General features: G+C 48.8%; 2 protein-coding genes and 1 long non-coding RNA gene across 3 annotated transcripts in view; 1 reads left to right on the forward strand and 2 right to left on the reverse strand.

The window, feature by feature from the left end:
* Positions 1–3,128: 3,128 nt before the first annotated feature.
* LOC311000779 (frizzled-7-B-like) lies at positions 3,129–6,641 on the reverse strand. Its single transcript, XM_083991612.1, has 2 exons — positions 5,905–6,641; positions 3,129–5,210 (listed from the first exon to the last, which is right to left on the reverse strand). The coding sequence occupies exons 1-2, from the start codon at positions 6,493–6,495 to the stop codon at positions 4,122–4,124; spliced, it is 1,680 nt and encodes a 559-aa protein (XP_083847738.1). The 5' UTR covers positions 6,496–6,641; the 3' UTR covers positions 3,129–4,121.
* Positions 6,642–6,717: 76 nt separating this feature from the next.
* Positions 6,718–16,951, forward strand: part of LOC311001087 — a 441,127-nt gene continuing 430,893 nt past the window's right edge. The window contains exons 1-2 of the long non-coding RNA XR_014596132.1: positions 6,718–6,750; positions 6,881–7,072. This is a non-coding gene — a long non-coding RNA (uncharacterized lncRNA). The remainder of the gene's footprint in view (positions 6,751–6,880; positions 7,073–16,951) is intronic.
* Positions 8,210–15,692, reverse strand: cdk15 (cyclin-dependent kinase 15; the record flags this gene model as incomplete). Its single annotated transcript, XM_083986976.1, has 13 exons — positions 8,210–9,116; positions 9,213–9,355; positions 9,720–9,768; positions 9,874–9,937; positions 10,233–10,326; positions 10,401–10,521; positions 11,954–12,077; positions 12,159–12,221; positions 12,995–13,089; positions 13,182–13,261; positions 15,095–15,189; positions 15,302–15,495; positions 15,668–15,692. 13 exons carry the CDS (start codon positions 15,690–15,692, stop codon positions 9,004–9,006), a joined length of 1,260 nt encoding a protein of 419 aa, XP_083843102.1. The 3' UTR covers positions 8,210–9,003.

Consider the following 16,951-nt stretch of genomic DNA (forward strand, 5'->3'; position numbering starts at 1 on the left):
AGCTTAAAGCCCCGGTACGGAGCTTTTAACTGGATAGGCTAAAGTCTCTGGTTTCTGCTGATGTGTCTCTGTTTCCTACAACAGCAAATGAGCCCATCAGAGTGAAGATATTTCTAAGTCGTCTAACTCTATACCTCTGGAAGGCATGGTCGGGTCGGACCACATTAGATACATCACGCTGCTAAAAAAAAAGAAGGAAGTCCCGTCTTCTTTCTGACGTTTCCAAAAATAATCTACACAAACGTCTTCATGACAGTGGGAAATGCATCTTCATTCCACCGCCAAAACCAACACTACATGAAAAGTCTGTACAGGGGCTTTAAGGAAATGTCGGGCTATCTGGACCTTCAAACGTAGATTTTCAGAGACACACTACAAACCGAGGGCTATGACAAGTTTCCCAGAATGCATCTCGCGGCAACCGGCAGCTGTTTTATTTCTCACTGTAGCGCTGTTATTACGTCACTTTGTTAAGTTTTAATATTTTTTCATGCGAGAAAGTAGCTTTTTAGATCCCAATGTGAGGTCGGTTTATCCACATGAGGCTGTTTAGACGTTTGCTCCGATGTTTTTGGGAGAAGTGAAGCTCCACCTGTGGAGCAGATCAACGGCTCGTCACAGAGACACCACCCGTCCAGAGAGCTGGTCAGCCGGCCAACCTCCGTCGTCATCCCGGGGGGAAAGACGATCGCTAATTAACTTACCCACAGGTTTTTAGAGGTTTACCGTCGGGGAGTTACATTCTTTTTAGGAGATAAATGTTGGTCTCATTGATGAAATGTAACAATTGTGGCAGTCACATTAGTTTGTTTGAATTAAAAAGCTTCATGTGTGTATTGGACAGAGGAGCAGCGCTGCCTCGGGGCTCTGGAGCCTACGGACAGAAACCACCACATTTACATCTATAAATAAATGTTTTACAATCAATCAGTCTGCATTAAGTTTTATTTTATTTTGTTAAGTTAACATGGTTTTGAATACAGGATTTGTGGCAAAAGCTTGTCACGTCTGCTTATGTGAAAGCCAGCAGAGACTACTGATGACGTATGTAGCTCAGTTTCAAGGGGCAAGGGTTAAGGGCAAGGTTTAAGGGGTAGGGGTAGGGTTAAAAATTAGAATTGGAATTGGGCAGTTGTCTCTCAGCTGGAGGTTAGAGGTTAGTTATCGCTGCTGCTCAGTGACAGTGTGTCAGAGAGACGTGTCTCAGGTCGGGACGTTGAGTCGACGCCTCCACGGCTCCAGGAGGAACGTGGTTTGGACCAGTGGAGGCTGGAGGTGGAAACGTTTGTCCAGAAGCTCAGAACTCATTGTTGAGTCTCAGGAAGGAAAGAAAGAACGGGTTGAATCTTAGAAAAACAGCCACTGGGAACACCAGAAGTCATAAATCCTGAGTTCCATTGTGGTGGAAATTTGCTGTGATTAGAATTCTCCTTGTAATAAGTAGTATACACCTGTTAACTCCATTAGTGGAGACATGACAACAACAAACCTGGAGCCAGAGGAAGGACACCAGAGGAAGGACACTAGGATGACCCACGGACGCACGCACCTTGTTTACTAACTCATCTAGTACATTCCTATATCGAGGTACAACAACAACTGGGGTGTAACACATCTGTTGAATTGTTTTGCTAAAAGTGCCTGTAGTAATGAAGCAACCAGAGTCCTAAAGTGAGGAATAAGAAGTTCTGGGGGCTGAGCCGCTATCTGCTGTGTAGTTCTGTGTTGCTGCCTCTCCAGTCTTGTTCTTTGACTCTCCACTGGCAGAACCAGAATTTCCACGACACCATAAACACATCGCCAGAGTTCAGACGAAGCAGCGCTTAGAGCACTGGAAAAGAGAGTAACGTCACCACCATTGACTCCCATGGTTAAACCTCATGGCAGGATATGGGTATTGCAAAAACGCCCAGAAAACCCATTTACTCCAAGTGTGTTGGCCACTTGCTTGTAAATTGATGAAAACGGCCGTGTTTTTGTTTTTAGGTGACTTGGTCATATCAGATTATACTTATAATTTGTTTATTATAAAATGTAGATTGAAACATTCATGTAGAAAACTGTTTTTTTTTTACTCGCCTATGTGTTAATGTTTACTGTATCTGTAAAGGATCTTCAATAATGCTATTAACGTGGGTGATCTATAAATGTCCTTAAATTATTGAAAACACCACACTTGCTCATTCACCAACAATGCAGAGATGTCAGTTCTTGGGCGCTTTTGCAAAACCCATATTCCTCCACCAGGGGGCGCTTCCATTGGACCAATGCTGTCCTTACTCTCTTTTCCAGTGCTCTTTCCAGTGCTGAGCTCAGACCAGGCCACGCCCCCCAGCACCAATAACCACCTCCTATAGGCCGAATCTTCTTTTTTTATTTATTTATTTATTTTTTAGAAACTTAAGTCATCATGGTGCAATACAATTCAAGGCCGAATCTTCTTGTTGTTTACATTCTACTTCCAGGTAGAAAACCAGCACGTAATGTGAATGAGAACAGTAGTAACGAACGAGAGTTTAGCTATATATCATATTTTTCACGTTCTATCACCGTTTAGACAAATCTGAAATGATTGAAGAAACATTACTATTTCTGTGTGTGTGTGTTTTGTGTTGCTATGTGTTGTATTTATTCAGTTTGGGGGAATCACGGTGTCTAGAAAGCATCAGTGGCTCAGCTGACAGGGACAGCTGACGGTAGCTAAACTAACAGCAGCTAAGCTAACAGCAGCTAAGCTAACGCATTATACACGTAGATGCCGCCTCTGACGCTGCTGCCCATTGGAACGGATCGCCGCCGCTGCTGCCATCTTGAGGGGGTGGAAGTATGCGTTTTGTTATGTTTTGTTTTACCTCGTACTGCCGTTTGTGACATGACGTCATCTGCGTTTTTACCATAGGAACTCCCCCTCAAGATGGCGGCTGTGATGACGTGCCTGACAAGCCTGAATGCAGCATCTACACGTATCTATGAAGCTAACAGCGGTACCTAAGCTAACGGCAGTAGCTAAGCTAACATCAGCAGCTAAGCTAACACCAGGACGTCAGCTGTTGAAACCCTCCCGTTGTGGGACACGACATGAAACTACTCCAGTTAGCTCAGTCATGTTGTAACTCAGATATCCACTGGAGAAAATATTTTTTCATGGACCGTTTATTGAGTCACTGAGTTATTAAAGTTAAACAGGTAGCTAACGGTTAGCCATGCTAATCTATGATAACCATGACTGATTACAAAATTGTGCACACATAAATAGTAATGTTTGTCCAATCATTGGTTTTATAGACTTTACAAACATCAGATTAGTCTAAACATTGATATAGTGACATGTAAATGAGATATATATAGTGAAACATGCTGGTTTTCTACCAGGAAGTAGTTGTAAACAACAAGGCCATTCTATTGGCTGTCCATCCACCTGCTCAACTCGCTACCTCTAAGCTCCGCCCACTTACTGTCAACCTGTCACCTGTCACTCACCCCAGGGGGCTGATGGGAAATCTGCTCCTTCCAACAGGAAACTCACTTCAGACCCAGTTACTCATCGGCTTCATGCTTTTATTTTGAAAAACCTTTAAGAAACTTGATTTGAAAACAACAACACTTTAAGCCTTATTCACTGTGTGTGTGTGTGTGTGTGGTTGTGCGTGTGTGTGTGTGTTTATGCCACACTGGTCACATTGTTCCCAGTTTTGTAACAGTTGGAACAAAAGATCCAGTTTCATCCGAGTCCAACAGCAACAGAGACAGGAAGTCATTCAGCTGAGTGTGTGTGTGTGTGTGTGTGTGTGTGTGTGTCTTGTTTTTCTATATCACATGAATAAACTCCAACTGAGGTAAAAGCAAAGTGTGTGTCTGTGTGTGTGTTGACGTGTTTTCTGCCGCCACATGGCGAGAGGAAGGAACTGCTGGTCGTCATGGTGATGATGATGTTTGTTTTTACAAACGTATAAAATTATTTTTTATGCAACAAAAAGTCACAAGAAATCGTCCAATCAGGAGCCACCGTGGGCGATGACATCATTGTCTCTTCACTACAACACGTCCATGGAGGTTTAAAAATAAAACAGCTGCAGGGTTTCCTCTGAGCGGAGGGGGCGTGGCCTCCGACTGTCTGTCACTCAGCCGTCCTCCTCCGCCCGTCGCCCCTGGTAACCGTCCATCAGGCTCCTGTAACAGCGTTGCCACGACGTCAGCGTCTTCCTGTTCCAGATCCAGACGGCCGACGTGACGCCGCCGCTCAGCGCCGCCAGGTACTTGACCATGAACACGGTGGCGTCCGGCGTCTCCGGCGCCGCGTCTCCACCGGGACACGGGACGCCGAAGCGTCTGCAGGTCCTGGCGCGCCACGCCGCCTCCCACCGCGGCCGCATGGCCAGCTCGTACGTGTAGCAGCCGACCAGAGCGGCGGCGGCGGCCGTGGACAGGGCGGCGAACACGCCGATCCGCAGCATCAGCTTGTCCAGCGTCTCCGTGGCGACGCCGGCGAGCTTCATGATGCGGCGGATGCGGCGGAGCGACACGAGGGCGGCGAGCAGGAAGCCGGCGCCGAGCAGGAGGCAGACGAGCTGCGGCGCCAGGACGAAGCGCCGCAAGTCGTCGGCGCCGTAGACGCCCACGGAGCAGACGCCGCTGAGCGGGTCGCCCTCCACCCGCCCCGTTGCCAGGACGACGGCGGTCGCCGCCGCCGGGACGGTCCAGGCCGCCAGGTGGAAGAGCGGCGCCTGGGCCTCGACGGCCTCGCCGCTCCACTTCCTGCTCGCCGACAGGAACCAGGCGAGCGCCAGCAGCAGCCGCCAGGCGGCGCCGGCCAGGCTGCTGAAGTAGAGGACGGTGAAGACGGCGGCGCAGCCCGGGCTCGCCGCGCCCTGCGCCACCGTCCTGAAGCCGCCCGCCGTCCGCCGCTCCTCGCACGCCACGGCATCCGGCAGCAGGAAGCCCGCCACGTGGACCAGCGCCACGGCGAGGGAGCAGCCGGACAGGAAGACCACGGGCCGGTCCGGGTACCGCAGCCGGCGCCGGTCCACCAGGTACGTTACCACGGTGACGAGCGAGCTCACGCCGCTCAGCACGGCCCCGACGCCGACCACGACCCGGATCCGCTTCGCCTCCTCGCCGCCGAACCACAGGAGGCCGTCCGGGTCGGAGCGCTCGCACGGCGCCGCGCAGTCCCTCGCCGCCAGGAAGCGGTAGCCGAGAGACCGGGGAACCTGGACGAGTTAATTATTCATTCATTAATTAATTAATTAATGAATTAATTTATGTTGTTTTACATCAAGGAAACTCAACTGACACGAGTTAGACCACGGGTTATATCTACCAAACACCAGAAATACACAAATATCTGTTCTGAGACTGAAGAACGTTACTTTTTTTTTTTTTTTTAATTGAGTAAAAAAAGGGGTAAAATTTCTTTAAAAAAAAGTTTAAAATTTGTGACACAACAAAAGTGGCACAATTTCTCCAAAAACGTTTTCTAGTTAAAAGTGTTAGAAATTCTCAACAAAAAGAAAACGTTTTTTAAAAACCTAGGAAAAAAATGGTAAGATTTCTTTAAAAACTAAATTTAAAATTTTCTAGAAAAAATTGGCAAAATTTCACAAAAACTGTTTTTTTTAAATTCTAGAAAAAGTTGTACAATTTCTCCAAAACCGTTTAAATAATTCTAGAAAAAAGTGGTAAAAATTCTGAAAAAAAAGTTTAAAAAGTGGTTTAAGATTTAAAAAAAAGAAAAGAAAAGTGGTTAACATTTCTAAATTTAATTTTTTGGGGGAAAATTCTAGAAAAAAGTGGTACAATTTCTAAAATAAAAAAAAATTATTACAAAAAAAAGTTTAAACATCTCTAGAAAAAAGTGTTAAAATTTCAATAGGGTTAGGGTTAGGGAAAAGTACATCCACTCACCTGTAGCTGCGTGGGGCAGGTGAAGGCCTCGTGGCGCCGGGTCGTGGTCGTGGTCGGGCCGGCGGCGGTCGGCTCGGTGCCGGTCGTGTTCTGACCGACGCAGATCTCCCCGGCGCCGTGGACCGGCAGCTTCTGGCAGCGCAGCCGGTCCGGCCAGCGGAAGCCGAAGCGGATCATGACCGGCTCACAGCCGCGCCGCGCCCGCTCACACAGCGCCCGGCAGGGCGGCAGCGGCCGCGGCAGCAGCGTGCAGACCGGCGCGTACATGGCGCACAGGAAGAAGCGCAGGTCCGGCGAGCAGCGCAGCGCCACCAGCGGGTAGAACTGGTGCACCTCCAGCCCCGCCTCCACCTGGTCGCCGTGGCCCAGCAGGTTGGGCATTATGGTCTGGTTGTAGGGAAGACCGGAGCACAGCGGGATGGACACGGGCCGGCACAGACCGTGGTCTGGGACTGGGACCTCCGGGATCTGGACCGAGATCTGGTCTGGGATCTGGTCCTCCTCCTCAGGACGACTGGGACCGGGCCAGAGGAGGAGGAGCAGGAGGATCACGGAGACCAGGGGAACACAGGAGGTGCAGAAACCCAACATGACTGACCAGGAGGAGGAGGAAGAAGAGGAGGAGGATGAGAGGAAGAAGGAGAAGTGGAAGAAGAGAGGAGGAGAAGAGGAGGAGAGGAGATGAAGAAGAGGAGAGGAGGAGGAGGAGGAAAGGAGATGAAGAAGAGAAGAGGAGATGAAGGAGAAGAGGAAGAAGAGAGGAGGAGAAGAGGAGGAGAGGAGAGGTGGAGGAGAAGAGAGGAAGAAGAGGAAGAGGAAAGGAGAGGAAGAAGACGAGAAGGAGAGGTGGAGGAGAAGAGAAGAGGAGATGAAGGAGAATAGGAAGAAGAGAGGAGGCGAAGAGGAGGAGAGGAGAGGTGGTGGAGGAGAGGAGATAAAGAAGAGGAGGAGAGGAGGAGGAGGAAAGGAGAGGAAGAAGAAGAGGAGAGAAGAGGAAGAAGAGGAAGAGGAAGAAGAGAGAAAGAGAAGAGGAGGAGGAGAAGAGATGAAGAAGAGGAAGAAGAGGAGAGGAGTAGAGGAAGAGGAGGAGGAGGAGAGGAGGAACCAGAGGTCTGGAGTCAGGATTCAAACATCAGCTCTGTAGGAAGCACAAGATCCAAAGTCTCTGGTCCCTGGTCTCTGGTCTAGGTCCGTAGTTCTGGTCTCTGGTCCTGGTCCAGGTCTCTGGTCCTGGTCCTGGTCTCTGGTCCTGGTCCAGGTCTCTGGTCCTGGTCCAGGTCTCTGGTCCTGGTCCAGGTCTCTGGTTCTGGTCTCTGGTCCTGGTCCAGGTCTCTGGTCCTGGTCTCCTCTCAGTCCTTCAGTCTCTGACAGGATGAGCTCCTCTCTCTCTCTCTGTCAGAAGGTGAAGTGACGGCTCTGAGGGGGTCGGGGTCTCATCCAATCACAGGCTCTGTTCGTTACCGTGGTGAAGCGGGGGGGCGGGGCCAGAACCCTTCACTATTTAAATAAACCTCCTCTGGTTTTAGTAAAAAGATATTTTCAAAGTAAAAGTCCACATAAGTTATTACCTTTACATCAACACATTGGGAAGTTTCAAAATAAAAGCAGAAAAATTTAATAAGAACACAAAAACACAACATTCGTTTGAGATCTATCTATGACACAACGTTATAAGTTATAATGTTAGGATATATACATATAAATATATTATGTATTTGTGTAAATGTCGTTAATTATCTCGTTAATCTGTGAACGCAACACGCCTCTGACCCAGACGACGAGCTGGAGCGCTAAATGTCGCTTCTACGTTGAGTTTCGTGCAGGAAGTCGAGGACGAGCGAAGACGTAAAGTTTGTGGAGACAAAACAAACAAAGAAAGAAGAATGAGACAAACAAAGGTTGCGGTTCGGACTTCAAAGCGGCGGCGGCGAGCTGTGATTTATTAATGATGACGTTTGTTCCAGCGGCGGCGTGAATGAATTTCTGTCATCAAACGGAAAAGGAGTCGTTGAATATGCAGAGAGAGACAACCGTCTCTTTTATCTCACTAATCAATCACACGGCGTCCTGTCAGTCAACGCCACCTCTCCGTCTGTCAGTCTGCTTGTTCTATAAATATTTAAACATCAACACGATGAAAACAAGTGGACGATCAGACGATTCGCTGTCAACACACGTCAACAAAGAGTTTGTCTGCTGCAACAAAACACTGTTCATGTCCTGTTAGCATAGCGGCTAACATCGTTCCTCCAGCTTCTCACGTCGTTAGGGTTAGCTCACCACCAGCATTTATCAGCCAATGAGGTTGTTTCATTAGTTTTTATTTAGTTTTTAAGTGGGCGGAGCCTCTTTGACCTTCCTGCTGCCAACAGACGTTAACACAACAAGAAAAAGTTGAATAGGCTAATCAAATCGACTGCTACACCTGAATCCACGGAGGCGCTAACCAGAAGCTAATGAGAAGCTAACCAGAAGCTAACACATCAATAAAGTTGTACAAGTCCAAGTTGAAGTGAAGTGAAGGAACTTTCTGAAAACACTTTAATCTTCTTCAGAGGTTCAGTCATTATTCATGAGCAGCAGCGTCAGGGGAACTCCTCCGGGGGGAAACAGGATTTAATCTGCTAACACATGCTAAATAATGCTAACGAATGCTAACAGGAGGAGAGGGGGGGTGGGGTGTGTGTGGGGGGGTAAACTGTTCAGACCATGGATCTATAATAAGAAGATAATATAATACATCCATGGTTCAGACTGAAGCAACATTTTCTATTTAACTCAACAACAATCTGCATCCTCACCGTTAGCACTGTTAGCATGTAGCTCATGCTGACACCAAGAAAAAGCAGGTAGATGACATCACACCACCTGCTGCTAAAGCTCTGATGATGTCACAGCGAGGGGGGGGAGGGGCTGAGTCACACTGTAAAACTTCTACTGATGCTACTCAAGTTAACTTTAGAGTTTTAATTCCCTCATGTTGAACTGTTGTCTCAGTTTGTCCCTTCACACTCTCCGTCCCACATCGTGCTTTTACTTTGAAGGCCCGTCCCACATCGTGCTTTTACTTTCTCTCAGTCTGATGCTTCGTCGTCGTGGTCACCAGCACTTGGCGAGCGGCAGCAGCGAGGGTTTGCGCCTGCGGCCCGGGTTGTAGATGTCCCTGACCTCCGTCTCCAGACGAACGCCCGGGACCTTGAAGATGGACACGGCTGGAAGACGCAGAGGAAGGAGCACGCCGTTAAAATATAAAGGTTCAATAAATAAATAAATAACCCTCTACGACTGTGTGAGCGCCGCGTAGCTACCGTCTCTGAGGTGCATGATGGGAGGAGGCAGCGTGCTGAAGTACGGGTGCTGCATGGCGTCCTGGGCGGAGACGCGGTCGTCAGGGAAACCCCTCAGCATCCTCTGGACCAGGTCCTCGGTCTTGAAGGGAAGCTGGTTCAACCTGATCCAGGGTCAGATCCTGTTAGCGTCTTTATCTCTGATATCTGAAGTTTCTAACCATTAATATTTCATTATCGATAATTTAAACGATTAATCGATTAGTTGTTTGGTCAATAAAATGTTATAAAATGTTAAAAACATCAACCAGTGTTTCTCAAACCACCAGACGACGTCCTCTAATGTCTTGTTTTGTCCACAAACCAAAGAGAGACTCAGTTTATTGTCATAAAGGAACAAAGAAACCAGAAATATTCACATTGAAGAAGCTGGAATCAGAGAATTTTGACTTTTTTTCTTTAAAAAACTACTGAAACTGATTATTAGATTAATAATCGATTATTGTTTAGCGTCCTCAGGTCTCTCACCTCCTCCAGACGCTCCTGAACGGTTTGGGCTCTGACCGATGGAACCACTCTGAGGACAAAACACCACCAGTGTTAGTGGACATGCTAACATGCTAAGCTAACGGTGGACATGCTAACATGCTAAGCTAACGGTGGCGGGTAAGGCTAAACTCACCTGGTTTGTAATTGGGCAGCAGACTGACCCCAGGCCACTTGTCCTCAGACGGGACGCCAAGGACCTGAAGACACAGAGACAGGACTGGTTAGACTGGAGGAGGAGGAGGAGGAGGAGGAGGGAGGAAGGAGGAGGAAGGAGGAAGAAGGAGGAAGAGGAGGAAGGAGAAGAGAAGGAGGAAGAAGAGGAGGAGGAGGAGGAAGGAGAAGAGAAGGAGGAAGAAGAGGAGGGGGAGGAAGAAGAAGTGGAGGAGGAAGAAGAGGAGCAGGAGGAAGAGGAGGAGGAGGAAGAAGGGAGAGGAGGAGGAAGAGGAGGAGGAGGAGGAGGAGGAGCAGCAGCTTTGGTTCTTGTCTCGTTACCGTCCAGATCCTCTGCAGTTGGTCGAAGACGTCGGTGACTCCGGGGAACGCCGGCGCTCCCTGCAGCATCTCGATGAAGATGCACCCGGCGCCCCTGGTTCAAACACAACAACTTTATTGATCGTCCCGACATCGACAGTGACATCATCAGCAGCAGGTGGAGCTCACCACATGTCCAACGGCGTGGAGTAGTGGGTGGAGCCTAGCAGGACGTCAGGAGGACGGTACCACAGCGTCACCACCTCAGAGGAGAAGGTCTGGCTGGGGATGGACTGGGACCGGGCCAGACCTGAACCAGAACCACATCCTCACTTAAAGGGATACGCCAACATTTTTTTCGTGTCTTGCCTCACTCCCGAGTCCATGATCAGCAGATAGACACCATCCTTTCGACTGTGCGTGCAGTAACAAGGGAGATAGAGCCGTATCGCCGTAATTAGCTTAGCTCAAACGCTGGAAGTGTATAGGTAGTGTTAGCCTGCCTCCACCTAAAGTCACTAATTAGCTTAGCTCAAACGCTGGAAGTGTATAGGTAGTGTTAGCCTGCCTCCACCTAAAGTCACTAATTAGCTTAGCTCAAACGCTGGAAGTGTATAGGTAGTGTTAGCCTGCCTCCACCTAAAGTCACTAATTAGCTTAGCTCAAACGCTGGAAATGTATAGGTAGTTAGCCTGTCTCCACCTAAAGTCGCTAATTAGCTTAGCTCAAACGCTGGAAGTGTATAGGTAGTGTTAGCCTGCCTCCACCTAAAGTCGCTAATTAGCTTAGCTCAAACACTGGAAGTGTATGGGTAGTGTTAGCCTGCCTCTTCGTCTCAGAGCTGACAAAACTCTCCGGTAAGGCATCTTGAGCGGTCAAATGCCGGTAACGGGACGAGATCGCTCAAAACGGAGCGTTCAAGCAAAGACGGTTTATTTTGGTTCAAGCTAGCTACATCGAGGGTAGGTTAGCTTCCTATTTCAAAGTAAAAGCACAAATTCTATCGTCATGGTTTTCTCTATGTAAAGGGCAACAGGTGTTTTATTTTGTGAAAGTTACCGGAAGTGCGCTGCTGATTTCGGCTCGGGTAGGAGGCAGGCTGACACTACCTATACACTTCCAGTGTTTGCGCTAAGCTAATTTGCGACTTTAGGTGGAGGCAGGCTAACACTACCTATACACTTCCAGTATTTGAGCTAAGCTAATTAGCGACTTTAGGTGGAGGCAGGCTAACACTACCTATACACTTCCAGCGTTTGAGCTAAGCTAATTAGCGACTTTAGGTGGAGGCAGGCTAACACTACATACTTCCAGCGTTTGAGCTAAGCTAACTTTGGGTGGAGGCAGGCTAACACTACCCATACACTTCCAGCGTTTGAGCTAAGCTAATTAGCGACTTTAGGTAGGAGGCAGGCTAACACTACACTTCCAGCGTTTGAGCTAAGCTAATTAGCGACTTTAGGTGGAGGCAGGCTAACACTACCATACACTTCCAGAGTTTGAGCTAAGCTAATTAGCAACTTTAGGTGGAGGCAGGCTAACTCTACCTATACACTTCCAGTGTTTGAGCTAAGCTAATTACGGCGATACGGCTCTATCTCCCTTGTTACTGCACGCACAGTCGAAAGGATGGTGTCTATCTGCTGGTCATGGACTCGGGAGTGAGGCAAGACACAAAACATTTGGGGGTCTTGGCTCAGCGTGGTGGTGGCCGTGGCTCTACTTGGGGGGGCGTGTCTTACCGAAGTCGGCCAGCTTGAGCTCCCCCAGGTAGCTGATGAGCAGGTTCTGAGGCTTCAGGTCTCGGTGCAGGATCCTGCGGCCGTGGATGTAGCCGAGGCCGCGCAGCAGCTGGAACATGAACACCTGGAACCACAGGGGGGGGGGGGTTACCTGATGACCTCACACAGCGTAGCAGTAACCACGGCGACCAGGGCGGAGTCTTACCCGGACGTTGTGCGAGTGCAGACCTCCAGGGTGTTGGGTCATGTACTGGGCCAGGTCCGTCTGCTGCCATGGCAACGCATCAACACATGAGAGAGCAGCTCATCACCATGACGACATACCCCCCCCCTCCTCCTCCTCCCCCTTCTTCTTCTGCCTCTTCCTTGTTCCTTCTCTTCCTCCTCCTCCTCTCTCTCTCTCTCCCTCCTTCTCCTTCCTTCCTCTTCCTCCTCTCTCTCTCTCCCTCCTCCCCCTTCTTCCTTGTTCCTTCTCCTCCTCCTCATCTCTCTCTCTCCCTCCTCCCCCTTCTTCCTTCTCCTCCTCTCTCCCTCCTCCTCCCCCTTCTTCTTCCGCCTCTTCCTCCTTCCTTCTCTTCCTCCTCCTCCTCTCCCCCCCCATCATCATCATGCACACACATTCACATTCACACATTACAGGAACCCTGGACTCTTGCATACACCTTGACTTTTAATTCTATAATACGTATGATGTTTCTTTTAATGTATGATTTGTCTAAGTATGATATGTGTTGAGTGGGATTGTGGGGATTGTGGAGCTGCTGTGCAGCACAAATTTCCGTAAGGTCTTTTAAGTTTCTTTCTCTTCTCCTCCTCTCTCCTTTCTCCCTCCTCCTACCCCCTCTTCCTCGTTCCTTCTCTTCTTCTTCCTCCCTCCTCCTCCTCCACCCTCCTCCTCCTCTTCTCCCCCTCCCTCTTCTCCTCCCTCCTCCCTCTTCCTCCTTTTCTTCTCCCCCTCTGTCCTCCTCCTCCCCCTCTGTCCTCCTCCTCTCTCCTTTCTCCCTCTTCTCCTCTCTCCTCCCCCCTCCTCCCTCCACTCACCACGTACTCGAACACCAGGGTGAGTGAGTCTCTGGCGTGGATGATGTCATGGAGGACGACGACGTTGGCGTGTTTCAGACCCTTGAGCAGAGACGCTGCACACACACACACACACACACACACACATGAACCCAGGTTGTGTGTGTGACATCATCATCCAGGTGAGTTGATCTGATTGGTCGATCACCTTCTCTGATGGCGGTGAACGGAACGCCTTCCTCCGTCTTCATACGGATAACCTTCAACGCCACGAGCTGCCCGTTGATCCTGGAGGAGGAGTAGGAGGAGGAGAGGAGGAGGAGAGAGGAGGAGAGGAGAGGAGGAGAGAGGAGGAGGAGAGGAGAAGAGAGGAGGAGGAGGAGAGAGGAGGAGGAAAGAGGTGGAGGAGGAGAGGAGGAGGAAGGAGGAGGAAAGAGGTGGAGAGAGGAGGAGGAGCAGGAGGAGGAGGAGGAGAGAGGAGTGGAGGAGGAGGAGGAGAAGAAAAAGGAGGAGGAGGAGAGAGGAGGAGAAGAAAAAGGAGGAGGAGGAGAGAGGAGGAGCAGGAGGAGGAGGAGAGAGGAGTGGAGGAGGAGGAGAGAGGAGGAGAAGAAAAAGGAGGAGGAGGAGAGAGGAGGAGAAGAAAAAGGAGGAGGAGGAGAGAGGAGGAGGAGGAGGAGGAAGAGGAGGAGAGAAGAGGAGGAGGAGGAGGGAGGAGGAGGAGGAGGGAGGAGGAGGAGATGAGAGGAGGAGGAGGAAGAAGATAAAGGAGGAGGGAGGAGGAGGAGAGAGGAGGAGGAGGAAGAAGAAGGAGGAAGAGGAAGAAGAAGAAGAAAAAGGAGGAAGGAGGGAGGAGAAGAGGGAAGAGGAGGAAGAAGACGTCACTGTGATACTGTGATGTCACAGCAGTAACCTGCATAGATACACATAGCCGCCTTCTGCTTCTCAGCGTACGTCAACACGGCGGCCATCTTGGTCAGGGGTTTCTGACCATAGACATATAAACGTCTGACCAGCAGTCAGACCCTGTAGAACATGTTTCAGTGTATTTATGCATGTGGGTGTGTGTCTGAGTATATAAGTGTATGTTTAATATATAAATAAAAATGTTTTCAAAAAAAATAAAAATAAAAATTTTTGTTTTTTTGTTGTTGAATCATAAATATATGCCCGACATTTATAATAAACCAAATGTCTTGAGAATCAGTTGAATATTCAGAGAGTTGTGGTGATGTTAATGGTTGATAGACCTCTAACGGTGCGTTCACACCAAACGTGATGGACGCGATGCCATCGCCCGTAACGCGAGTATCGCGTCGCTTGACACATTTGTCACATTTTTCACCATCACTTCATCGCGCTATGATGCAACCCACCTCCCGCTATTTTCTTTCTCTCGTCAACCATGGCTGAGAAATATTAATAAATATAAATACATATGAAATATTCACAAGGAGGAAGCTGTAGGTCCTCTGACCCTCTGCAGGCATTGTCTTTTTTATTACAATCGCGGTAAAAGTACGACTGTCGTAAAGCTCCGGGAAACGGCCATGGATGTATATTATTGATCTGAGGAAAACACACACAGCCTCGGGTGTTTTTTTTTTTTTACACAGCCACAGGTTCTCTGTAGGAGGGTCTGGTGAGCGAGACTACAGCCACAGTAATCTTCTCCACCATGTTTTGAAATGTGTGTCTGCAGCTGTGTCGGTGACGTGGTTGAATATCAACACTGATTGGATGTCGCGGCACAGCGTCACGCGATGCCGCTTGAAAAGTTCAAATTTTTCAACTTCAAGCGATGGACGCGATGATGCGATGGCTGCGATGGACGCGCCATCGCGTGTCATCGCGTCATTTACATTGACTTTTAATGGAAAGTTGTGGCGTTCATCGCGTCCATCGCGTTTGGTGTGAACGCACCGTAATGCAGGAAGTAGACACGGCTTCCCCCTGACCAAGATGGCCGCCGCGTTGACGCATCGTTCCAATGGACAGCAGTCCAGAGTAACCTGAAGCGGCGTGTGGTGCGTTCACTGACCTGTAGCGGTGTGTGGTGCGTTCACTGACCTGTAGCAGTGTGGTGCGTTCACTGACCTGTAGCAGTGTGGTGCGTTCACTGACCTGCTGATGCCCTTGTACACGGAGGCGTACGCTCCCTCTCCCAGTTTCTCCAGACTGACGTAGGACTGAGCCGTTCCGAACCGCAGCCCTGCTTTCTGAGCACACACACACCTGTTACACACCATGATGTCATCATACACGCCTCATGATGTCATCATCATCATCATCATCATGTCAGAAGATGAAGAAAAAGTAGTAGAAACTGACCCAGGTGAAGTGGTCGTCGTGGTCGTCTTGGTCGTCGTGGCAACGCACCCCCAGCGGGTCGCTGTTGCTGCGTCCTCGTCGACCTTTGACCCGTGGAACCTGCAGCGTGCTGAACCAATGAGGAGGCGGCTCCGCCTCCCGCTGACACACACACACAAGTTTTTTCAAAATAAAAGCATGAAGCAGATTAATAACTCACTTTGTTTCTGTTTGACTGATCAATGAACAAAATCAACCAGACGATCAATAACCAACGTGTTATAATCAATAATCTACATGTTATAATCAGTAATTGACATATTATAAACACTGTAACCAGCTGTTGGCTTCGTACCTCAGTCGGAGGAAGAGAAGTTGAACTTCTACTTTTCCTCAAGCTCAGCTCCTCCATCTTCACCTCCTCCTCCTCTTCATCTCTCCCCCCTTTCTCCTCCTCCTCCTCCTCCTCTCCACAGCAGCACCTCCTCACCCACCTCCTCATGTCCTCCATCTTCTCTCCTTCTCCTCAGACTCCTCTCTCTCTCTCTCCTCTCTCTGTGTCTCATATGACTCACATGGTCAAGACGAGCAAACAGGATCCCATGATCACCACACACACACACTCACACAGACAGACTCACACTCACACAGACACACACACACACAGACACACACACACTGACAGACTCACACACACACAGACAGACTCACACTCACACAGACACCAGCTGTTCAGAACAAAGCCGTCCATTCAACACTGTGTGTGTGTGTTGCAGCTTTGTGTCTCTGTCGCCCCCCAGTGGCCACTCTCATATATACATGTCATATATACACATATGTGTGGTGGCCATTTTTTGTTATTTCCATAAACTAGAAGTTTTCAGCCATTCATAACTCAGATCAAAAGTTATGGGCATTTTAATCTATTATGACCAAAAAACTGAAAGGTGAGAAAAATGGCTTTAACTAGAACGTTGCTGTTTTAACCCTCTAAAGAAAAGTGTTTTACAAAACATTAAACAGCTTCTGAACCGTTTATGATAGAGACGAGCTGTAACCTGTATCTGAATCGTGTGATGTTCTGCTTTCCGAGGGTCCTTGAATGGTGCCTCTATGACAAGAAGGGGCCGTATAGGGAGCGTGTAATCACATGGTACGGGAACAGACACTAACCGAGCGTAGCATCGATGCTAGACAGAACGTAGCATCGATGCTAAACCGAACGTAGCATCGATGCTAAACAGAACGTAGCGTCGATGCTAAACAGAACGTAGCGTCGATGCGAAACAGAACGTAGCGTCGATGCGAAACAGAACGTAGCATCGATGCTAATCCGAGCGTAGCATCGATGCTAAACAGAACGTAGCATCGATGCTAAACAGAACGTAGCATCGGGCGTCAGTGCACAACGCGAAGCCCTGACCAAGCGTCAGTTTATGACGCGTGTGAGACTGCTCCCTGACACATCAGTCGAGCATAATCGCAGTCTGTGTGTTACAAGATCGTGTTTTATCCCCATATCGCAGTATAATAATATATAATATATATATAATTGCAAACTATAGGCTAGTGCAAAAACATGAATCATTTAGCCCTATGTGCAAGTGACATGTAACTCATCTTTTGTTTGAATGTTTTCAGTTTTTCTTTTTTTCTTTTTCTCATGTTGCG

The sequence above is a fragment of the Trachurus trachurus genome, assembly GCF_905171665.1.
Source record: "Trachurus trachurus genome assembly, chromosome: 2".
Classification (NCBI taxonomy): domain Eukaryota; kingdom Metazoa; phylum Chordata; class Actinopteri; order Carangiformes; family Carangidae; genus Trachurus; species Trachurus trachurus.